This window comes from Phyllobates terribilis, unplaced genomic scaffold (assembly GCF_046119375.1).
Source record: "Phyllobates terribilis strain yellow unplaced genomic scaffold, ASM4611937v1 Scaffold_9__5_contigs__length_417890890, whole genome shotgun sequence".
NCBI classification, from domain to species: Eukaryota; Metazoa; Chordata; class Amphibia; order Anura; family Dendrobatidae; genus Phyllobates; species Phyllobates terribilis.
In genome coordinates, this window is record NW_027362769.1 from 156,220,024 (window position 1) to 156,237,171 (window position 17,148).

General features: G+C 43.6%; 1 protein-coding gene across 13 annotated transcripts in view; it reads left to right on the forward strand.

The window, feature by feature from the left end:
• GTDC1 (glycosyltransferase like domain containing 1) overlaps positions 1–17,148 on the forward strand; it is a 471,831-nt gene that overhangs the window by 201,696 nt on the left and 252,987 nt on the right. For all 13 annotated transcript variants that reach the window (XR_012250686.1, XR_012250688.1, XR_012250691.1 and 10 more), the window contains one exon: positions 7,317–7,461. Coding sequence is in view for 6 of the 13 variants with exons in the window: in XM_073647239.1 (XP_073503340.1) it covers positions 7,317–7,461 (145 nt within the window). In the remaining 7 variants the exon portion in view is untranslated. The remainder of the gene's footprint in view (positions 1–7,316; positions 7,462–17,148) is intronic.

Below are 17,148 nucleotides of genomic sequence, written 5' to 3' on the forward strand. Positions count from 1 at the left end.
TATATACCGGACATGTACTCTCCAAATATTTATAGGAAATGACTTGCTTTGTTTGTTCGTCGCTTTAGGCAAAGATGTTTATTGGATTTGTCGAGTGGTTTTAATATTACCGCTCCGAAGCGCAATTCACGGGAAATTTTCATCTCATACAGGTCTGGAACGGCGCATTTCGCATCACTGCGGACTGTCAGCTCCACGTCAGCCAGGAGGAAATCACTTGTATGATTAAGGATAATTAACCAGAATAATTAGTCTATGCAAACCCGGTTTTATATGACAACCCCTCGCTGCTGACCTGTAACCTGCCGCCAGATGGCCGCTAAACAGACGACCTAGACGTGTTCATATTCGCTGTCTGTGTAGACGTTCACCGATAGAAAGTCTGCGGTGCGCCGCCGTTATTAAGGCTCGTTTGCCTTGGAATCATCTGAAGTTCTCTTAGTTTATAACCAGTCTGTAATCACTGGAGGATTCATACTGTTCGCAATTTGAATGTCGCACCACTTTATGGTCAGTGATAGTCCGTCTTCCGGGACTGACTCCGACCATAAAAAAAGAAGAGACCACAGCGTCTGTTTAGCTCAAGGTCTCTTTTTGTTTCCCCCTGCACAGTGGCACCTAATTGACCTAAATGGGGCCATGCTGTTTTTTGCACAACAAGTGGCAGGGGTAATGCTGAATATAAAAAAAAGTCCAGAGCAGTGAGGGCCACTACTGACCATAAAGTGGCACCATGTTCTAGCGATATGATCTCATTTTAGAAGATGGGGATGCCATGGTGGAATGCTGCCAATGATCCGTAGGAAGCCACCCTTAATAGTCAATGTCCTTTCCTTTATCGATCCTTGCAATATGATCAGAGAATGACAAGCCAAAAAGTGAGAGAGCTCATTTGCTTACTGTTCTTTTCGCCCATGAAGCATTGACTGTAAGACTTCACGTTCAGCTGGTCATTTCGAGGAGCATCGGGACGTTGCCCATTTGCTCTGCACTGATGAGGGGCAAACACCCCTTCTCCTGTGCCATTTTTCCTTGGTCATGTTGTAAGCCTCATTAAAGGATTGAACATTATAGGTTAGATACATCTCCTGGGTGGTACTTGGGTGATCGTTAATTTGCATACCTTTTCCCCACGGATCATTGCCAATTAGACTCCATATTCAGTTGGTCTCTTTAAGTGGAAACCAGTACTTCCTCCACATGATGGTTTCTTTCATTCTGTGAGAGCGCTGGTTTGCTTTCTGAATACATGCATCCACATGTGAATATATATACCTAATGGCGCTCCATTGTAGCCACCAGAACGTGTGCGGGTCCGAGGTTACTATATAACTTTCATCCCAATCTACAGTATAGAAAACATCTGTAAGATGTAATAACTCATGCTTGCTAACCCTATTGGGAACATTCGAGTGGCTTCCAGTAAAAAAAAGGGTAGAGCTCCCAGACTCCAGGAGGACCAGGCATATCTCTCGGGAGCCGATGAGACCTCCTCGAAAACATCTGGAAGTTTTCTTGTGCATGACCCCAGAGCTGTGCCATCCAGACACACAATGGGGCTGTGGGGAAGAGGCATTGAGTGTTGCCTAAAAAAGGGGATTTAACTATTTAAGAATATCTTTCAATCTATGTCCAGAAGGGCATCCCTGAAAGTTGTAGATGTTGCCACCAGAACGTCATCACCGATGGTCACTTTTTATTACACGATTGTTGGCCCTTAGGAAGTCAGTAATATTTCAAGTAAGGGACATCCTTCTATCCTAATTCAGGGCAAAATGGCCTCTAGAGATATAAACTTACTGATAGAGTTGAGCAAAAAGATTCACACTGCCTTGGTCCAGTGTTCAGTCCGCTCCTCCTTGGCAGCCTTACCCGAGAAGTCTACACTTCTACCGCCAGCATCCCCCTTTCGGCATCCTGGGTGCCTCTTTTGCTTATTAGACTCCGTAACATATATTATGACATTGTGGGGTGTAGTTTAGTGTAAGTCGAGACCAAGATGATGGGCCGGGGATGTCAACTGCAGAACTGCAGACTTCCCTGGTCCGTCTGCCCCAGAGGAGCAGACTAAACGCCGGACAAGGGTAGTGCGAATCTTTTTGCTCAACTCTATTTACTGATATTTTTCCATTTTGCAGCTTGTCCCATCAGGTCCAGGGCACCAACTGCAGTGACAATCCCAGACTAGCTGGTGTCGCTCCCAATCTAGGTACTCAAAGCCAATGTGAACGCACCTTTACATTGATTTGCTTTTAGCCCAGATTATGAGCATAACTAACATTAAATCTGAGACTAAGTAATCTTGCCCATCACTAATTGCCTCTCCCCACGTCAGGCACACACACATATGCTAATTCCTCTTATTAATACAAGGCGCAGCCATCTTTCCAGGCAGGGTTAAAGCCTTCTGTCGGTTTCTGGTGAAGAAGTCGAGATGAGAACAGTTGCCAACGCTTCGGAAAACCTTTTTGCAACATAATTGGAAACAGAGAGGTGGATTAAACCGAGAAAATCTTTTTTTTTTTAATGCTCTAATCATATGGATCCATTCCAGATAACATTTGGGACCTTTTGGAGATTGCGATGAGAGGGTGGAGCAGGTGAAATGCCAGAGAATGACATCAGTATTGGCGACACTCATGCATAAGTCAGCGTGATCTATCTCCCTTTTGGGTGCTGTAAGAATCACGGCTCGCGTTTGCCCTGGATTTCTGTTCTACCTGTATATGATCATGATATACATTTTTTACTTTTTTTTTTCTTCTTTTTTTTGCGGAGGTCTTAAAGTGATCTTTTCTTTGCAAAAATAGTAATTATACAGTAAATCACGAGCTTCTCCTATAGGTCTTCATTATTTTAATCAGGTTCTTTGAAAGCTGAGCACCACTCATTATGGCATTTTTCAAACTTGCCTTACGATTTTAAGACTCCAGAGTTGCAGTCAAGTTAAGCACAGAAAAGTTGTTGGGCACCAAGAAAGTTGGCACGTTGGTTGGCACTCAGCTTTATCTGAACAAAAGAGGCTGTTTTTACAACCAGATGGACTTTTCTCACCACCCTTTTTAGATTTCCTTTGCATCTATGGCTCACCTTTTGCACAGGGGACATTTAAAAGGTGTGTATAATTTTGCAACTGTATATGGAATTGTTCCGGCAACTTTTCAAATAGTCTTCCCAATTGATAATTTCAGGAGGCAAAATGTTTTGTTTGCGCACTCAGCATTTCCCGTGATGCTCATATATGACCCCCAGGATTGAAACCATTGGCCAAGTAGTTTGAGAGCCCGAAGTCCTCCAGGAATGGTGACCCAGGCGTGCTTGGATGTGGGACTTTACTTGATATTAGGTACATTTGAACGGCACTTCAACTTTTCTTACTTTTAAACACATATTCTTGTTCCGGGGCTTTTGTCTAAGATGGGGAATTTTTCAGTTTCCCAGCTGTAGGTAATTTATTTAGACTTTTTTCCACTTTGTGTCATCCTATTCATGTTTGTCCTTGTCACAAGGACTTTTCTGGGCTGTGTTCCCTTATCAGTTACCTCTTAATAGGTTTAGGGGTTATAGCATGGAGGTCAGCAGGTTCCACTTTCCCCTGCAAACCACCGACTTTTCCCTTCCAGGAGGAGAAGCAATCTAGACTAAGCTCCCACCTCCACTGGGGTGGCAGCCCAGGTAGATGTTGGGAACATGACATGGTTTGGGTATGGGCGCCCTGGATTTGCCACCCAATGTCCATTACTAGAGTAGATAACTAAGAGGAAACAAAAATGGCAAAATAAAATACGGGAGGAAACTCAAGGAATGTCAAATCTTTTTTTATTTTTTAGACCTTTTTTCCCTAGATTAAAGTAATGATTTTCTACAGTTATGGAGATTCGTCCTCTCGTTTCTCTTTCTAGTTTATTAGTGAAGCACTTAGGAAATAGAATTGTGTGGCGAGCAGTCATCTCCATCATGGGTTGGATCAACTAGGGAAATGCGCCTGGTAATTACATTTTCCTGATAATTGCTGCTCTTAGATGGAAGATGATATCACTTCACTCAGTTAAAACATCTTACTTAAGTCTTCTTGGGCCTGTGTGACTTTTGGGTATCTCGGAGTACTTAAAAGATGCGTATTATTAATTATCTTTACATCTCAGATCGAGATCCCTTGTAACGTGTCTACCTACGTCTTGCTGTAATCAGCGATGGCTTATACCAAGGGCGCTCATCCATTATTCATACGGGAAGCAGCAGCCATGTTGTCCGCTGGGCCATTCTATCAGATCTGAACAGATCAAGAAAGTCTTCATTTTTTTTACGGGATTTTTTTTTTATTCCTTGCAACTTTTTTTTTTTGCTTTGTCTCTATGATATCAATGGTTTCTCCCAATCTCATAGATTGGCAATTATTAGTACTTTCCTTATTTTTCTTATCTCGTCAATAATAAATTACAGTATTTTGTAGACTATAAAACTCACCAGACCATAAGATGCATCCCAAATTTTGGGGAGGAAAATAGGGAAAAAAAAATGTTTTTAAATAAAATGGTGGTGCGTCTTATAGTTCCATTCTAGACTTATAGGGGGGACGGCGGCGGTGGAGTTGGGTCACAGGAGGCAGGGTCGCTGCTTCAGGAGGCCGGAGGCGGCGTCAGAAGTGGGGCGATGCTGCGGGTCCCAGGCTGGGAGAAGGGGGTGTCCTGAGGCTGCGGGCCCTGGTTTCTCCTAAGATGTCGGCACTGAGCGGAGTCCTCCTTCCTATTGATTTCCTTGCAGTGGGCTTCGGGAAAATGGCCGCCGGATGCGACACTTGCACAGATTGAGTTCTCGGAAGACTATATCGCCCCTTTCCTGCCACCACCGGCCTCCTGAAGCAGCGACCCTGTTTCCTGTGGCCCCGCTCCACCGCAGCCGCCCCCCCGGTAAGCTATCTTCAGATTATAAGACGCACACCCCATTTTCCTCCCAAATTTGGGGGGAAAAGTGCATTTTATAATCTGACAAATACAATACATACAGCCACAACTTTAAAGGGATTTTCCATTTTCAGAAAACCCCTGTTCCCTGGCTGCAGTTTGTTTTAAAATAAAAAACTGTGCTGAGTCTCGGCCCCAGCTCCCGATGTCGATTACTGTCCGCAGTCCTGGTGTCGACGGCGCTGCAACTGATCAATGAGCGTCTCGTGCTGTCAATTTGGGCAGAGAACAGTTTTTCTTTTTTTAGACCAAACTTCACCTGGTGACGGGTTGTCGGAGACCAGAAAACCCCTTTAAAACCATGAAGTGATTACATTGATCATCTCTTGACAATGACAACCGTCAAAGGGTTAGATTGTTAATGCAACAGGTGAACAGTCCGTGGAAGTGATTTGTTGGAAGCAGGAAAGATGATACAAGCGTAAGAATCTAGATACTTTGATAAGAGACAAATTGTGATGGCTAGACGGCTGTCGGGAAGCTTCTCCAAGAAGGCCAGTCGGGTGGGAAGTATCCAGTATGTGGTGGTTGCTTCTCCTAAAAACTGGTCTAAAGAAGACAAACTGGCGAACCGGATCATGGGGCCAAATGTTTATTGATGCACCTGAGAAGTGAAGGCTAGCCCGTCCAGACCGATCCCACAGAAGAGCTACTGTAGATCGCAGCTTGCTATGTATGGGGCTGTCAGTCTGCGCTTTAACTACTGACTATGCAGGGACATGCTCCATCACTCAGTCAGTCTGCCGATCAGTACTGATTATGCAGAGACATGCTCTATCATTCAGTCAATCTGCCCGATCAGTACTGATTATGCAGAGACATGCTCTATCATTCAGTCAATCTGCCCGATCAATACTGATTATGCAGGGACATGCTCTATCACTCAGCCAATCTGCCCGATCAGTACTGACTATGCAGGGACATGCTCTATCACTCAGTCAATCTGCCCGATCAGTACTGATTATGCAGGGACATGCTCTATCACTCAGTCAATCTGCCCGATCACTATTGACTATGCAGAGACATGCTCTATCATTCAGTCAATCTGCCCGATCAGTACTGACTATGCAGGTACATGCTCTATCATTCAGTCAATCTGCCCGATCAGTACTGACTATGCAGGTACATGCTCTATCACTCAGTCAATCTGCCTGATCAGTACTGATTATGCAGGGACATGGTTTATCACTGTCAATCTGCCCGATCAGTACTGACTATCCAGGGACATGCTCCATCACTCAGTCTGCCCAATCACTCTTAACCATACAAGGACATGCTCCGATCACAAGTGGAGTAACCACGCCTAGTTGTCCGTTTCACTTCCAGGAGAAATAACAGAAGAACTGCACTAGAAAAGATGCTCCAGCATTGTTATTTCAGGGGCAATACATGCATGTACTAAAGAAGTCCTATTTTTGAGCATTTTTGCCCCATTTTTTTCATATTTGTTTGCTATTTATTATCCAGAGTGTCGAATAATAAAGAATACAGAAAGGTAATTTACGGCATTGCCCCAAGTACAGGCAGGAACGTGTACATACCTAGCCGCTGTGCCAGCCTCTAGATCCCCGCTGCCCTATCAGGATGTGCCCGTACGTTCCCAGAGACCCCCTCCACGGCATGACCCCCCTCTACGGCACTGTTTAAACCTCTCCACTTTGCGGCACATATTTCTTTGTTATTTCAGAAGACTTTGTCTTTTTCCCCCTCCTTCCTTGTGCCTGGAGTGCGAGTCTCCTGCATGGATCATTACTTTCCAAAGAAATTTCAGCACGGAATGCCATTTAATTTTTCCGAATGCAGTCCGTCATTAGGAATCTTAGCTGTCACCGCAATGCCATTTTTGGTGTGATGTGTTTGTTGCCTCATTTCTTTTAATTTTATCTCCATTAGCTTAATTCTTTTTTAATATTTTCATCTAACGAACTTTACAGTCCATTTTGTTTCAGTGTCTGCTGAGCGAGTTTTATGAAGCAGACAGTTGGCTTTTTCATTCAGGGGGAGGGCGGCGAGGCGGACCCTTTGCTTTTGTCAGCTTTTTTTTGGCACCTTAACATTTGGTTCTGCTTCTGTGCCTTGATTATAAAAGCAAACAACTCCGAGAAGTTCGTTAAAATAAGCAGCAGCTAATTAACCTGCGCTTTAGATGAGACACTGCTGACATCATAGATTGCTTTACACCGTATTAAATAAAATGAATATATCTGTTTTTTCTTCTTTTCTTCTTTTGTTTTTTTCTTCTTTTCTTCTTTTGTTTTTTTCTTCTTTTCTTCTTTTTTTTTTTTCTTTTCTTCCTTTTTTTTTTTTTTCTTCTTTTTTCTACTTTCTCCTTTTTTTTTTGCTCGTTTGCAGAGATCTTTTCCGAGGCCAGGATATCCTTGGGGTCAGCAGTTTTGCACTGGGGTTTCTTGCCCAGCAAAGATGAGTATTTCCGAGTGCTCTGCGCGGCCGATGTTGTCATCTCCACCGCGAAACATGAATTCTTTGGCGTGGCCATGTAAGTTTCATTCTCCGGCTATAGTAAGCAGTTACTAATCATTTCCATAGTAAACGCCGACCCATGGTAACCGTATATTCCAAGGGGCTGCCATTACATCATTCACCATGGCGCTGCCTGCAGGGTCACATTACTGTATTATTAATGAATAGACGCTGCTTTCTGCTTCTGTGCCAAGAGTCTTCCCTTATCCTTCGTTGCATTTGATTTTTGTGAAATTGTTTTGTTTTTGTTTTTTGTATTTTTTTTTGTATTTTTTTTTTATGCTTTTGATTTTTGGGCTCGTTATTGAAAGTATTGCTGAGTGTTTCCAAAATGTCTCCTGTTTCTAAGCTCCTGCTTTCAGCAGATGAGCCGGCACAGTGTCTGCAGACGAGGTCCACACCGGCAGGAGCCATCGCTGCAGTATTAGGGAGAGAGCGTGTATTACATATCAGCGGTGGATGATGGCTCCCAAAAGCTCCTCGACTGCTATAAAGGGGCGGCGCAGGGGTGTAAGAGTTCACCTGTGTTATTAAATGGAACGTGTTATCAGAAAATGACCCATTACTTAAATAAGGATCTTTAATATTAAATGTATTTTTTATATATATATATTTTTCAATATCACCATCTCCGTTTCATTATCATCACACATAAGATTACAATAATTAATAACATCTCTATATACAGTAGATAACACAGGATCCACCATTCACAATAGGTGATGTCACAGCTCACCTCCTCCTCCTGTACAGTGACTGATAACACCTCTATAAACAGTAGATAACACAGGTTCCACCATTTACAATAAGCGATATCACAGCTCACCTCCTCCTCCTGTACAATGACTGATAACACCTCTATATACAGTAGATTACACAGGATCCACCATTCACAATAGATGATGTCACAGCTCACCTCCTCCTCCTGTACAGTGACTGATAACACCTCAATATACAGTAGATAACACAGGATCCACCATTCACAATAAATGTCACAGCTCACCTCCTCCTCCTGCTCCTGTACAATGAATGATAACACCTCTATATACAGTAGATAACACAGGAACCACCATTCACAATAAATGTCACAGCTCACCTCCTCCTCCTGCTCCTATACAATGACTGATAACATCTCTGTATACAGTAGATAACACAGGATCCATCGTTGACAATAGGTGATGTCACAGCTCACCTCCTCCCTCTCCCTTTGCAGTAACCTTTACCCATGTAACAGCATATCTAGTTTATTCTATATCTATACAAACAATTAGGGTCAGAGTCAGTGTGTTGCTGCTGATGTCGATATGAAGAACGATAAGTAGGATTCTATCATTATGCCTAGTGGCCGGTGTAAAAATTGCAAGGTTTTTTTTTATGTAGATGGTAAGAAAATGATATGAAAATACATGTAACAAAAGAACCTGATTTACACGGTAGGTCATTTTCTAATGACACATTTCCTTTAATGACATAAATCAGGGTATGTGCTTTATTTAGATATTTACATCAGTATACAAGCTCTGCGGAAATAAAGTAATGGAAATGATGACAGCAGGAGCAGAGTGTACTGATCTTGTGGGAGGCAGTGACCTTTCCATTCTTGTTAATGTGCTAATGAGAGCAGGGATGTGTTATGGGGGCAGTGTCTTTAGGTGGATGGAGTTAGTAATATGTACTTGCTTAGGTAATGATGACGGCAGCAGGAGCGGAGTGTGCTGATGTTGTGGTAGGCAGTGACCGGTGGAATCATGTGACTGTCATTGAGGACAGCATTGGTTGTTATGGGGCAGTGTCATGATGTGGGATAGAACAGTGAGGCTGATCAGGTGATAAGATTGATAGCAGCAGGAGCGGAGTGTTCTGATTTTGTGGGAGGCCGTGACCTGTTGAATCATGTGACTATGTCATTGAGGACAGCATTGTGTGTTATGGGGCAGTGTCATATAGGATAGGACTGTGAGGCTGATCAGGTGATAAGATTGTTGGCAGCAGGAGTAGACTGTGCTGATCTTGTGGGATAAGATTGTTGGCAGCAGGAGTAGACTGTGCAGATCTTGTGGGATAAGATTGTTGGCAGCAGGAGTAGACTGTGCTGATCTTGTGGGATAAGATTGTTGGCAGCAGGAGTAGACTGTGCAGATCTTGTGGGAAGCAGTGACTTGTCCAATCATTTAAATATGGAAATGAAGACGTGGATGCGCAATATGGGAGCAGCTTCACGAAATAGGTGGAGTTAAAACACTGAAACTGATCAGAGGTTTATAATGATGAGAGCAGAAGGTGAAGAACATGCTGATATTGTGGGAAGCAGTGACCTTTCCGATTACGTTTGCAGGGGCAAAGCTCAAAATGATAGGGGCAGCGAGGGACATTTATCATTACTTTTGTGCCACAATTTTTGCTCAGTTTGCAATATTTCGATGCAAATTTCAACAACAGTTTTTAGTATATTCCCCAAAATGTAAAAATGATGAGAAAAGGAAGCGCGATTCACTTTTTGGCCTGAAGTAGGACATATTTAAAAGTCACGAAAATGTCACAATTTATAGAGAAGTCACAGATGATATAGAGCAAATACATTTGTGTTGTAACTATTTTTGCACAGGCAGGAGTCGCAATTTGCACCAGATTCTACACTAAGGTGTGACCTTTCACTCTTTGGTCTCCTGCTCTTTTCTGCTATTGGGAGATGTACCGATTCAATTTGCATGAAAGTCGCAATTTGCGCAAAAATTTTGCACCGAATTACTTCACCTGAAGCATTGGTTATTGGAAAGTATGCTGCAGTGCTGCGCTGGTGTCATTGGCACCACATTTATGAATACGGTGCAGTATTTAATAAGTCTGGACTGGCGGAGTTAAAGTGAGTGCTCTATAGATTTGGAGCAAATTACTCCAGTTTTGATAAATGTTGATCAGTGATATAAATCTGATGGAAATAGTTGGTTGATAATGGATAACGGCGTTAGGGGCGGACTGTGACGATCTTGTAGGAGACGGTGCATGTATGAATGCAATGTTTGGATGGCTGCCGGTGTCATTAACTGGACCTAGGTAAATTTCGACATCTTTATTGTTACGGTTTCTGTATGCATACAATCTACCTGGTCCAGCTGTTGTCAATTACCAGGTTTTTTGGGACTACTCTTTTACCAGTGATGCTTTTTCATTGCTGCTTGCATCCATTTCTTTACCATTTCCAATGACTTTCCCCAGTCACCCATTACTATCATTGTGCTCTGATCCCTAATAACATCTTCTTGCTCTGGATTGGACACCATAAACACCATGTGCTGTGTATAAAACAGTGCATCCCCTTTGGCTGACTGACCAGGAGTCACGAGAATCGCTCATAGCTTTTTTTTTTAGTTCATGTGATCCCCTTCATATGATTATCTATAAGGTGCAGTGCACATCAATTTACAGCTTACTATCGGGAATCTATGGGCATCCAACGTTCCCAAAATGATCTGCTATCTTATGTGACAATTTGCGAATATTTGTATTAACCATTCAAGTAACCGAGCTGGAACGTCTTTTTCTAAGGGCAGAGTCAGACGCCGTATAAATCGGAGCGAAATCTGAACACAGTGCACAGACTGGCTGGCAACTCTCCCGACCCGAGCATGACAGCTGCTTGTATTTCTATGCAGCTTTCACTCTCTGTTCGGGAGAGCTGCCAGCCAGTCCATGCTCTTCATCCCAATCTTGCTTCTATTTATACAGCCGTGTGACTCTACCCTAATGCTGGGTAGTTTATCTTTTATATGCCCTGGAAATGTTGGACTAAATCAGCAAAAGAGTATTACCAATCCCCTGTTAATAAGGTGCGCCCCTGTGCAATCTGGTACTGCCCAACAGTGCTAACAGTAGAGCAATGCAACACTTTGCGAAAGGAAATGAGAACACATAGTCGTCAGGAGAAGCAGCAGAGGAAGGCAGAGTCTTAGGAAAAGATGCAACGGTATTGTTCACAGTTGAACAAAATGATTTGCAGGACCTTGGTCTAGCGACCACATCGGTGGTCCGTGACCATCAGACCCTAGACCTATGAACCTCCTCCTACCTGCAGCATTTCCGCCACCTCTTCTGATTAGTAGGCCTGGGACAACATCTTCATTGCGGCGCGATGAACCAATGACGTCGCACCAGACCTACTATTTAGAAGAGCCACCAAGGATGCCGGAAGGTAGAAGGAGTTTCGGAGGGCTCTGGTTGGGCAACCATGGACTTCCGATGTGGCCGCTGGATCAGCGTCTATGCAGGTATTTAGTAAAAAATGCAGAAATAAAATAATGTCTCCTGTTTGAGGTCCCGTTTCGGTAAGTTGCTATGCACAATCCAGTTTTATTATTGCCTCTTCTGCAAGCAAGAAAAAGTCTGGATTGATTGGAGGGTAGACATGGTGACATCGAATTCTCGCAACACATCTCTTCGTTGTGGTTTCCGCTAAAAACAAATCTGAATCTGTCGCATTCTGGACACCAACAGCCTCCGGCAGGGTCCAACAGGTTCCCTCCAGAGTAAACCAGTGGTGCATTTGATTTACCAGCTTAGAGATTGCGACACCAGCTCTGCAGGTAATAAATTGATATTTAGGAATTACACATAATGCACTTCCCTATTAACGCCCTGCGTGTAACAGAAGAGTGCTGCATTACTGTACATGATCACATCCGTGCCCACTAGTAAAGCCCGGAGGTCTGCATGCCCTGACGATGAAGCCGCAGCCATTCTGCTCCCAGATTCTTCAAGTTTAGCAAAAATAAATAAACTCCCATTGTAATGTGTGCTGCACAGAGCAGGTATTGGGGATCCCACCAGTACTGGGCAGATGGACCTCCACTACCAGCTTTTACGACGCCTCATTTACTCAGCGTTTTGAAATCCTTAATGGGCACAGCTGGCAGCTGAATGCAGGTTTGATACGAACAGTTTAGACATCTTTAGATGTAGCAGATGGAAAATTTTACACAAATAAAGTAAAATAAAGTGTGCAATTAGTTTTCTTCCTTTTTTTTTTTTCTAATTCGCAGTTACTACACGCCACATCTCAAGTTTTGGTTTAGAATATTATCCAGAGTTGGGTGGTCAGCAGCCTTCCTCTGAGCTAATATCAACTTTCTCAGCATCACATTTTTCCCCACGGATGACCCCCTGTGCTGCGTAAATTTATGGAAATAAGAGTAACTGGGAATAAGAATAGCGTTGCCCTTTATAACGCCACTTACACCGATCGGTCATAACATTGAAAACACCTACCTAAAAAGTGCAGTCCTTCTTCGTGCCACCTAAACAGCTCTGATCCGGGAGACATGGGCTCTACGAGACCTGTGAAGGTGTCTTGTGGAAGACGTTAGCAGCAGATTAGGGTCTCCATGGATCAGACTTACTTTTCCAGCTCATTCTACTTGTGATAAGTGGAATGGAGATCTGGGAAATTTGGAGTCAAGGCAACACTTTGAACTTTTTCTCATGTTCTTCTGTTCCATGTTCCTCAGAACATTTCTGAACCCTTTTTGCAGTGTGGCAGGGACATTATTCTGCTGAAAGAGTCCCATTAGGGAACAAATACTGCCATGAAAGGGGGTATTTGTTATGTGCAATTTTTAAGTAGATGGTACATGTCACATTCACATGATTCCAGGACCCAAGATTTCCCAGAAGAACCTTACCTGCGCCAACTTGGCTTCTTCCCATAGTGCATCTTCATGCCATCTTATCCTCAGATAAATTACAAAATCGCACCCGACCATTAACATGGAAAAGACGACATGATTCATCAGACCATGGTCCAGTTTGGATGCTTTCTTGCCCATTGTAGCCACTTTTGGCAATGGACAAAGATAGGGTATTCTGAGATGGCATAGCTGCGATGCTCTGTTTGACCTGACACCTTGGTGTCATAGTCAGCAGTAACTTTGTCAGCAGTTTGTGCCAAAGTATCTCTTCTGTGGGGTTGGACCAAATGGGCTAGCCTTCGCTCCCCACACACCAGTGGTTTGGTTCACTGGTTATCCTTCGTTTGACCACTTTTGGTAGGTACTAAACTGGAAAATCACAACCATAACTTCTGTTTGGCAATGCTCTGACCCAAACATCTAGATATCACAATTTTGCCCTTGCCAAAATTGCACAGAGCCTTACCCATTTTCCTGCTTCCAAAACATCAACTTCAAGAACTTGCTGCCTAATATATCACACCTTTAACAAGTGCCATTGCCAGAAGATGGTCAAGGCTATAGAAAACAAATCATTATAGTGAGCAAAATGATTCACAGGGCCTTGGTCTAGCTGCCACATCAGTAGTTCATCACCATCAGACCAGAGACTTGTAAACCTCCTCCCACCTGCCTGTACCCCCGGTGACTCTTCGATTGGTAGGATTTTCACAACGTCATGCATGCGTTCCACCTCAACAACGACGTTGCACCCGGGTTACGAATCAGAAGAGGCATCGGGGATGTTGTAAGTTAATAGGAGGCTCACAGCGTTCCGGTGACCAAGGACTACTGACGTGGCAGGTAGGCCCCGGTCCTGTGCATCTTTTTGCTTAACTCTGCTACCCATAATCTGCCATTTTTTCACATGCTTCATCCCCCTTCATTGCTAGTATGTACATAGTATGAACCTACAACACCATGTGCCTTTTTATGATGCTTCTTTTTGGCACCATATTAAGGGGGTATTCCTCCTTACAGACAATTCTTTGGGGAGAATTTCTCTTAAAGGTGTTGTCCACTACTGGGTACAAACCTTTCTAAATCCATCACTTTCAACGGTATCAGCACAGTCTCTCAGTGATCGCGTACCAATGTGACGTACATAAACCCTGCGGCCAATCAGAGGCTTCACTCTCCCCTCCTCTGGACATATCACTTACATCCGGTGCTGATGCTCTCTCATTTCCTCCGGACAAATCACATCCGGAGCTGATGCTCTCTCACTTCCTCTGGACAAATCACTTACATCCGGAGCTGATGCTCTCTCACTTCCTCTGGACAAATCACTTACATCCTGTGCTGATGCTCTCTCACTTCCTCTGGACAAATCACTTACATCTGGAGCTGATGCTCTCTCCCTTCCTTCGGACTAATCACTTACATCCGGAGCTCATGCTCTCTCACTTCCTCTGGACAAATCACTTACATCCTGTGCTGATGCTCTCTCACTTCCTCTGGACAAATCACTTACATCCGGAGCTGATGCTCTCTCCCTTCCTTCGGACTAATCACTTACATCCGGAGCTCATGCTCTCTCACTTCCTCTGGACAAATCACTTACATCCTGTGCTGATGCTCTCTCACTTCCTCTGGACAAATCACTTACATCCGGAGCTGATGCTCTCTCCCTTCCTTCGGACTAATCACTTACATCCGGAGCTCATGCTCTCTCACTTCCTCTGGACAAATCACTTACATCCTGTGCTGATGCTCTCTCACTTCCTCTGGACAAATCACTTACATCCGGAGCTGATGCTCTCTCCCTTCCTTCGGACTAATCACTTACATCCGGTGCTGATGCTCTCTCACTTCCTTCGGACAAATCACTTACATCCGGAGCTGATGCTCTCTCCCTTCCTCTGGACAAATCACTTACATCCGGAGCTGATGCTCTCTCCCTTTCTTCGGACTAATCACTTACATCCGGAGCTCATGCTCTCTCACTTCCTTCGGACAAATCACTTACATCCGGAGCTGATGCTCTCTCCCTTCCTCTGGACAAATCACTTACATCCGGAGCTGATGCTCTCTCCCTTCCTCCGGACAAATCACTTTCATCCAGAGCTGATGCTCTCTCCCTTCCTCCGGACAAATCACTTACATCCGGAGCTGATGCTCTCTCCCTTCCTCCGGGCAAATCACTTTCATCCGGAGCTGATGCTCTCTCCCTTCCTCCGGACAAATCACTTACATCCGGAGCTGATGCTCTCTCCCTTCCTCCGGACAAATCACTTACATCCGGAGCTGATGCTCTCTCACTTCCTCTGGACAAATCACTTACATCCGGTGCTGATGCTCTCTCACTTCCTCTGGACAAATCACTTACATCCGGAGCTGATGCTCTCTATCTTCCTCTGGACAAATCACTTACATCCGGAGCTGATGCTCTCTATCTTCCTCTGGACAAATCACTTATATCCGGAGCTGATGCTCTCTATCTTCCTCTGGACAAATCACTTACATCCGGAGCTGATGCTCTCTATCTTCCTCTGGACAAATCACTTATATCCGGAGCTGATGCTCTCTATCTTCCTCTGGACAAATCACTTATATCCGGAGCTGACTCTCTCTCATTTCCTTCGGATGTAAGTTATTTGTCTGAAGATGGAGAGCGTGAAGCGACCACTGATTAGCCGCAGGGTTTACGTGACATCACACTGGTACACGATCGCCAGGAGAGACACACCGCTGAAACGGCGCCGTATCAGAGGTGAGTATAAATGTGGTTATTTTAAAAGGGGGAAACATATGGATTGAGAAGGGGTCGTCTCAGTACTGGACAAACCCCTTTAATGCTGAATCTGATTGGACATTATTTTTTCTTCTTTTTGTCTTCATATAAATAAAATCTGGAAAGAAACAACCCACATAACTATATGAAATTGGAAGCTTACAGAGATACAGTGTGGGCCCATAGACTTCTATAGTATGGCACCACCCAACTGTTAACCTGAGCTGAATTATAATAAGTCCATGTGTATAAGGCCTAACAATTGGTTTGGGATATGGGATGGGCTTAGAGGGAATCTGTCAGCTGGCTTTTGCTATGTAATCTTGACAGCAGCATAATGTAGGGGCAGAGACCCTGATTCCAGCGATGTGTCACGTAGTTTACTGGGTGCAGTAGTTCTGATAGAATCACAGTTTTTTATGCTGCAAATCTAGCAGAGCTCAGAATGCTGAGCTGTGTATAACCACACCCACAGCACTGATTGGCCGCTTTCTGTATACAATTTATATTTGAAAAAAGCTGCCAATCAGTGGTGGGGGCGTGGTTATACTATATGGCATGAGACAACTAATCCTTTAGTGATAATCTCCTGCTGATAAAAGACTGATATTATTGAAACAAAAACACACAGCCTAGTAAGTGATACATTGCTGGAATGAGGGTCTCTGCCCCTACATTATGCCACTCAGATTCAATAGAAAAAAAAACTGCTAACAGATTTCCTTTAAGTTAGCCAATCAGTGACTATCAGGGATAGATCTGCCCCCATATTAAACACCATCCCCTGCTTGGAAGGGGCGATTGGGTCCCTTGTTCTCCAAGACCATGGAGCATGCAGAAAACCTTGCGGACTGACTCCATTTCTAGGTTTAAACATCTCACGTCTGTATCTTTTTTTTTTTTTTTCTTTCTTCCCCTTTTAGCGCCGAACGCCATAACATAAAATATGAGCTACAATAACTAATTTTAATCCCGTCCGCTAAGTATGACAACATTAGCATTTGCATTTAATTAAAAACACCCTTAAAGCAGCAATGTTTTAATCACTCCATTTTATTTACTCTCCTCCAGTGTCACTTATAATTTTAAATTATTTTTTTTTATTCTGTAATAATGAGGGATATATTTTTTTTTCCCCCCCTTTTCCGCACACATGAAATCTAAAAAAATAAATAATAAAAAAAAAAAAAATTCCTGTCGATAATTAGCAGTCTAGTGTTATTACCAGATTCAGGTGTCACAACTGCGT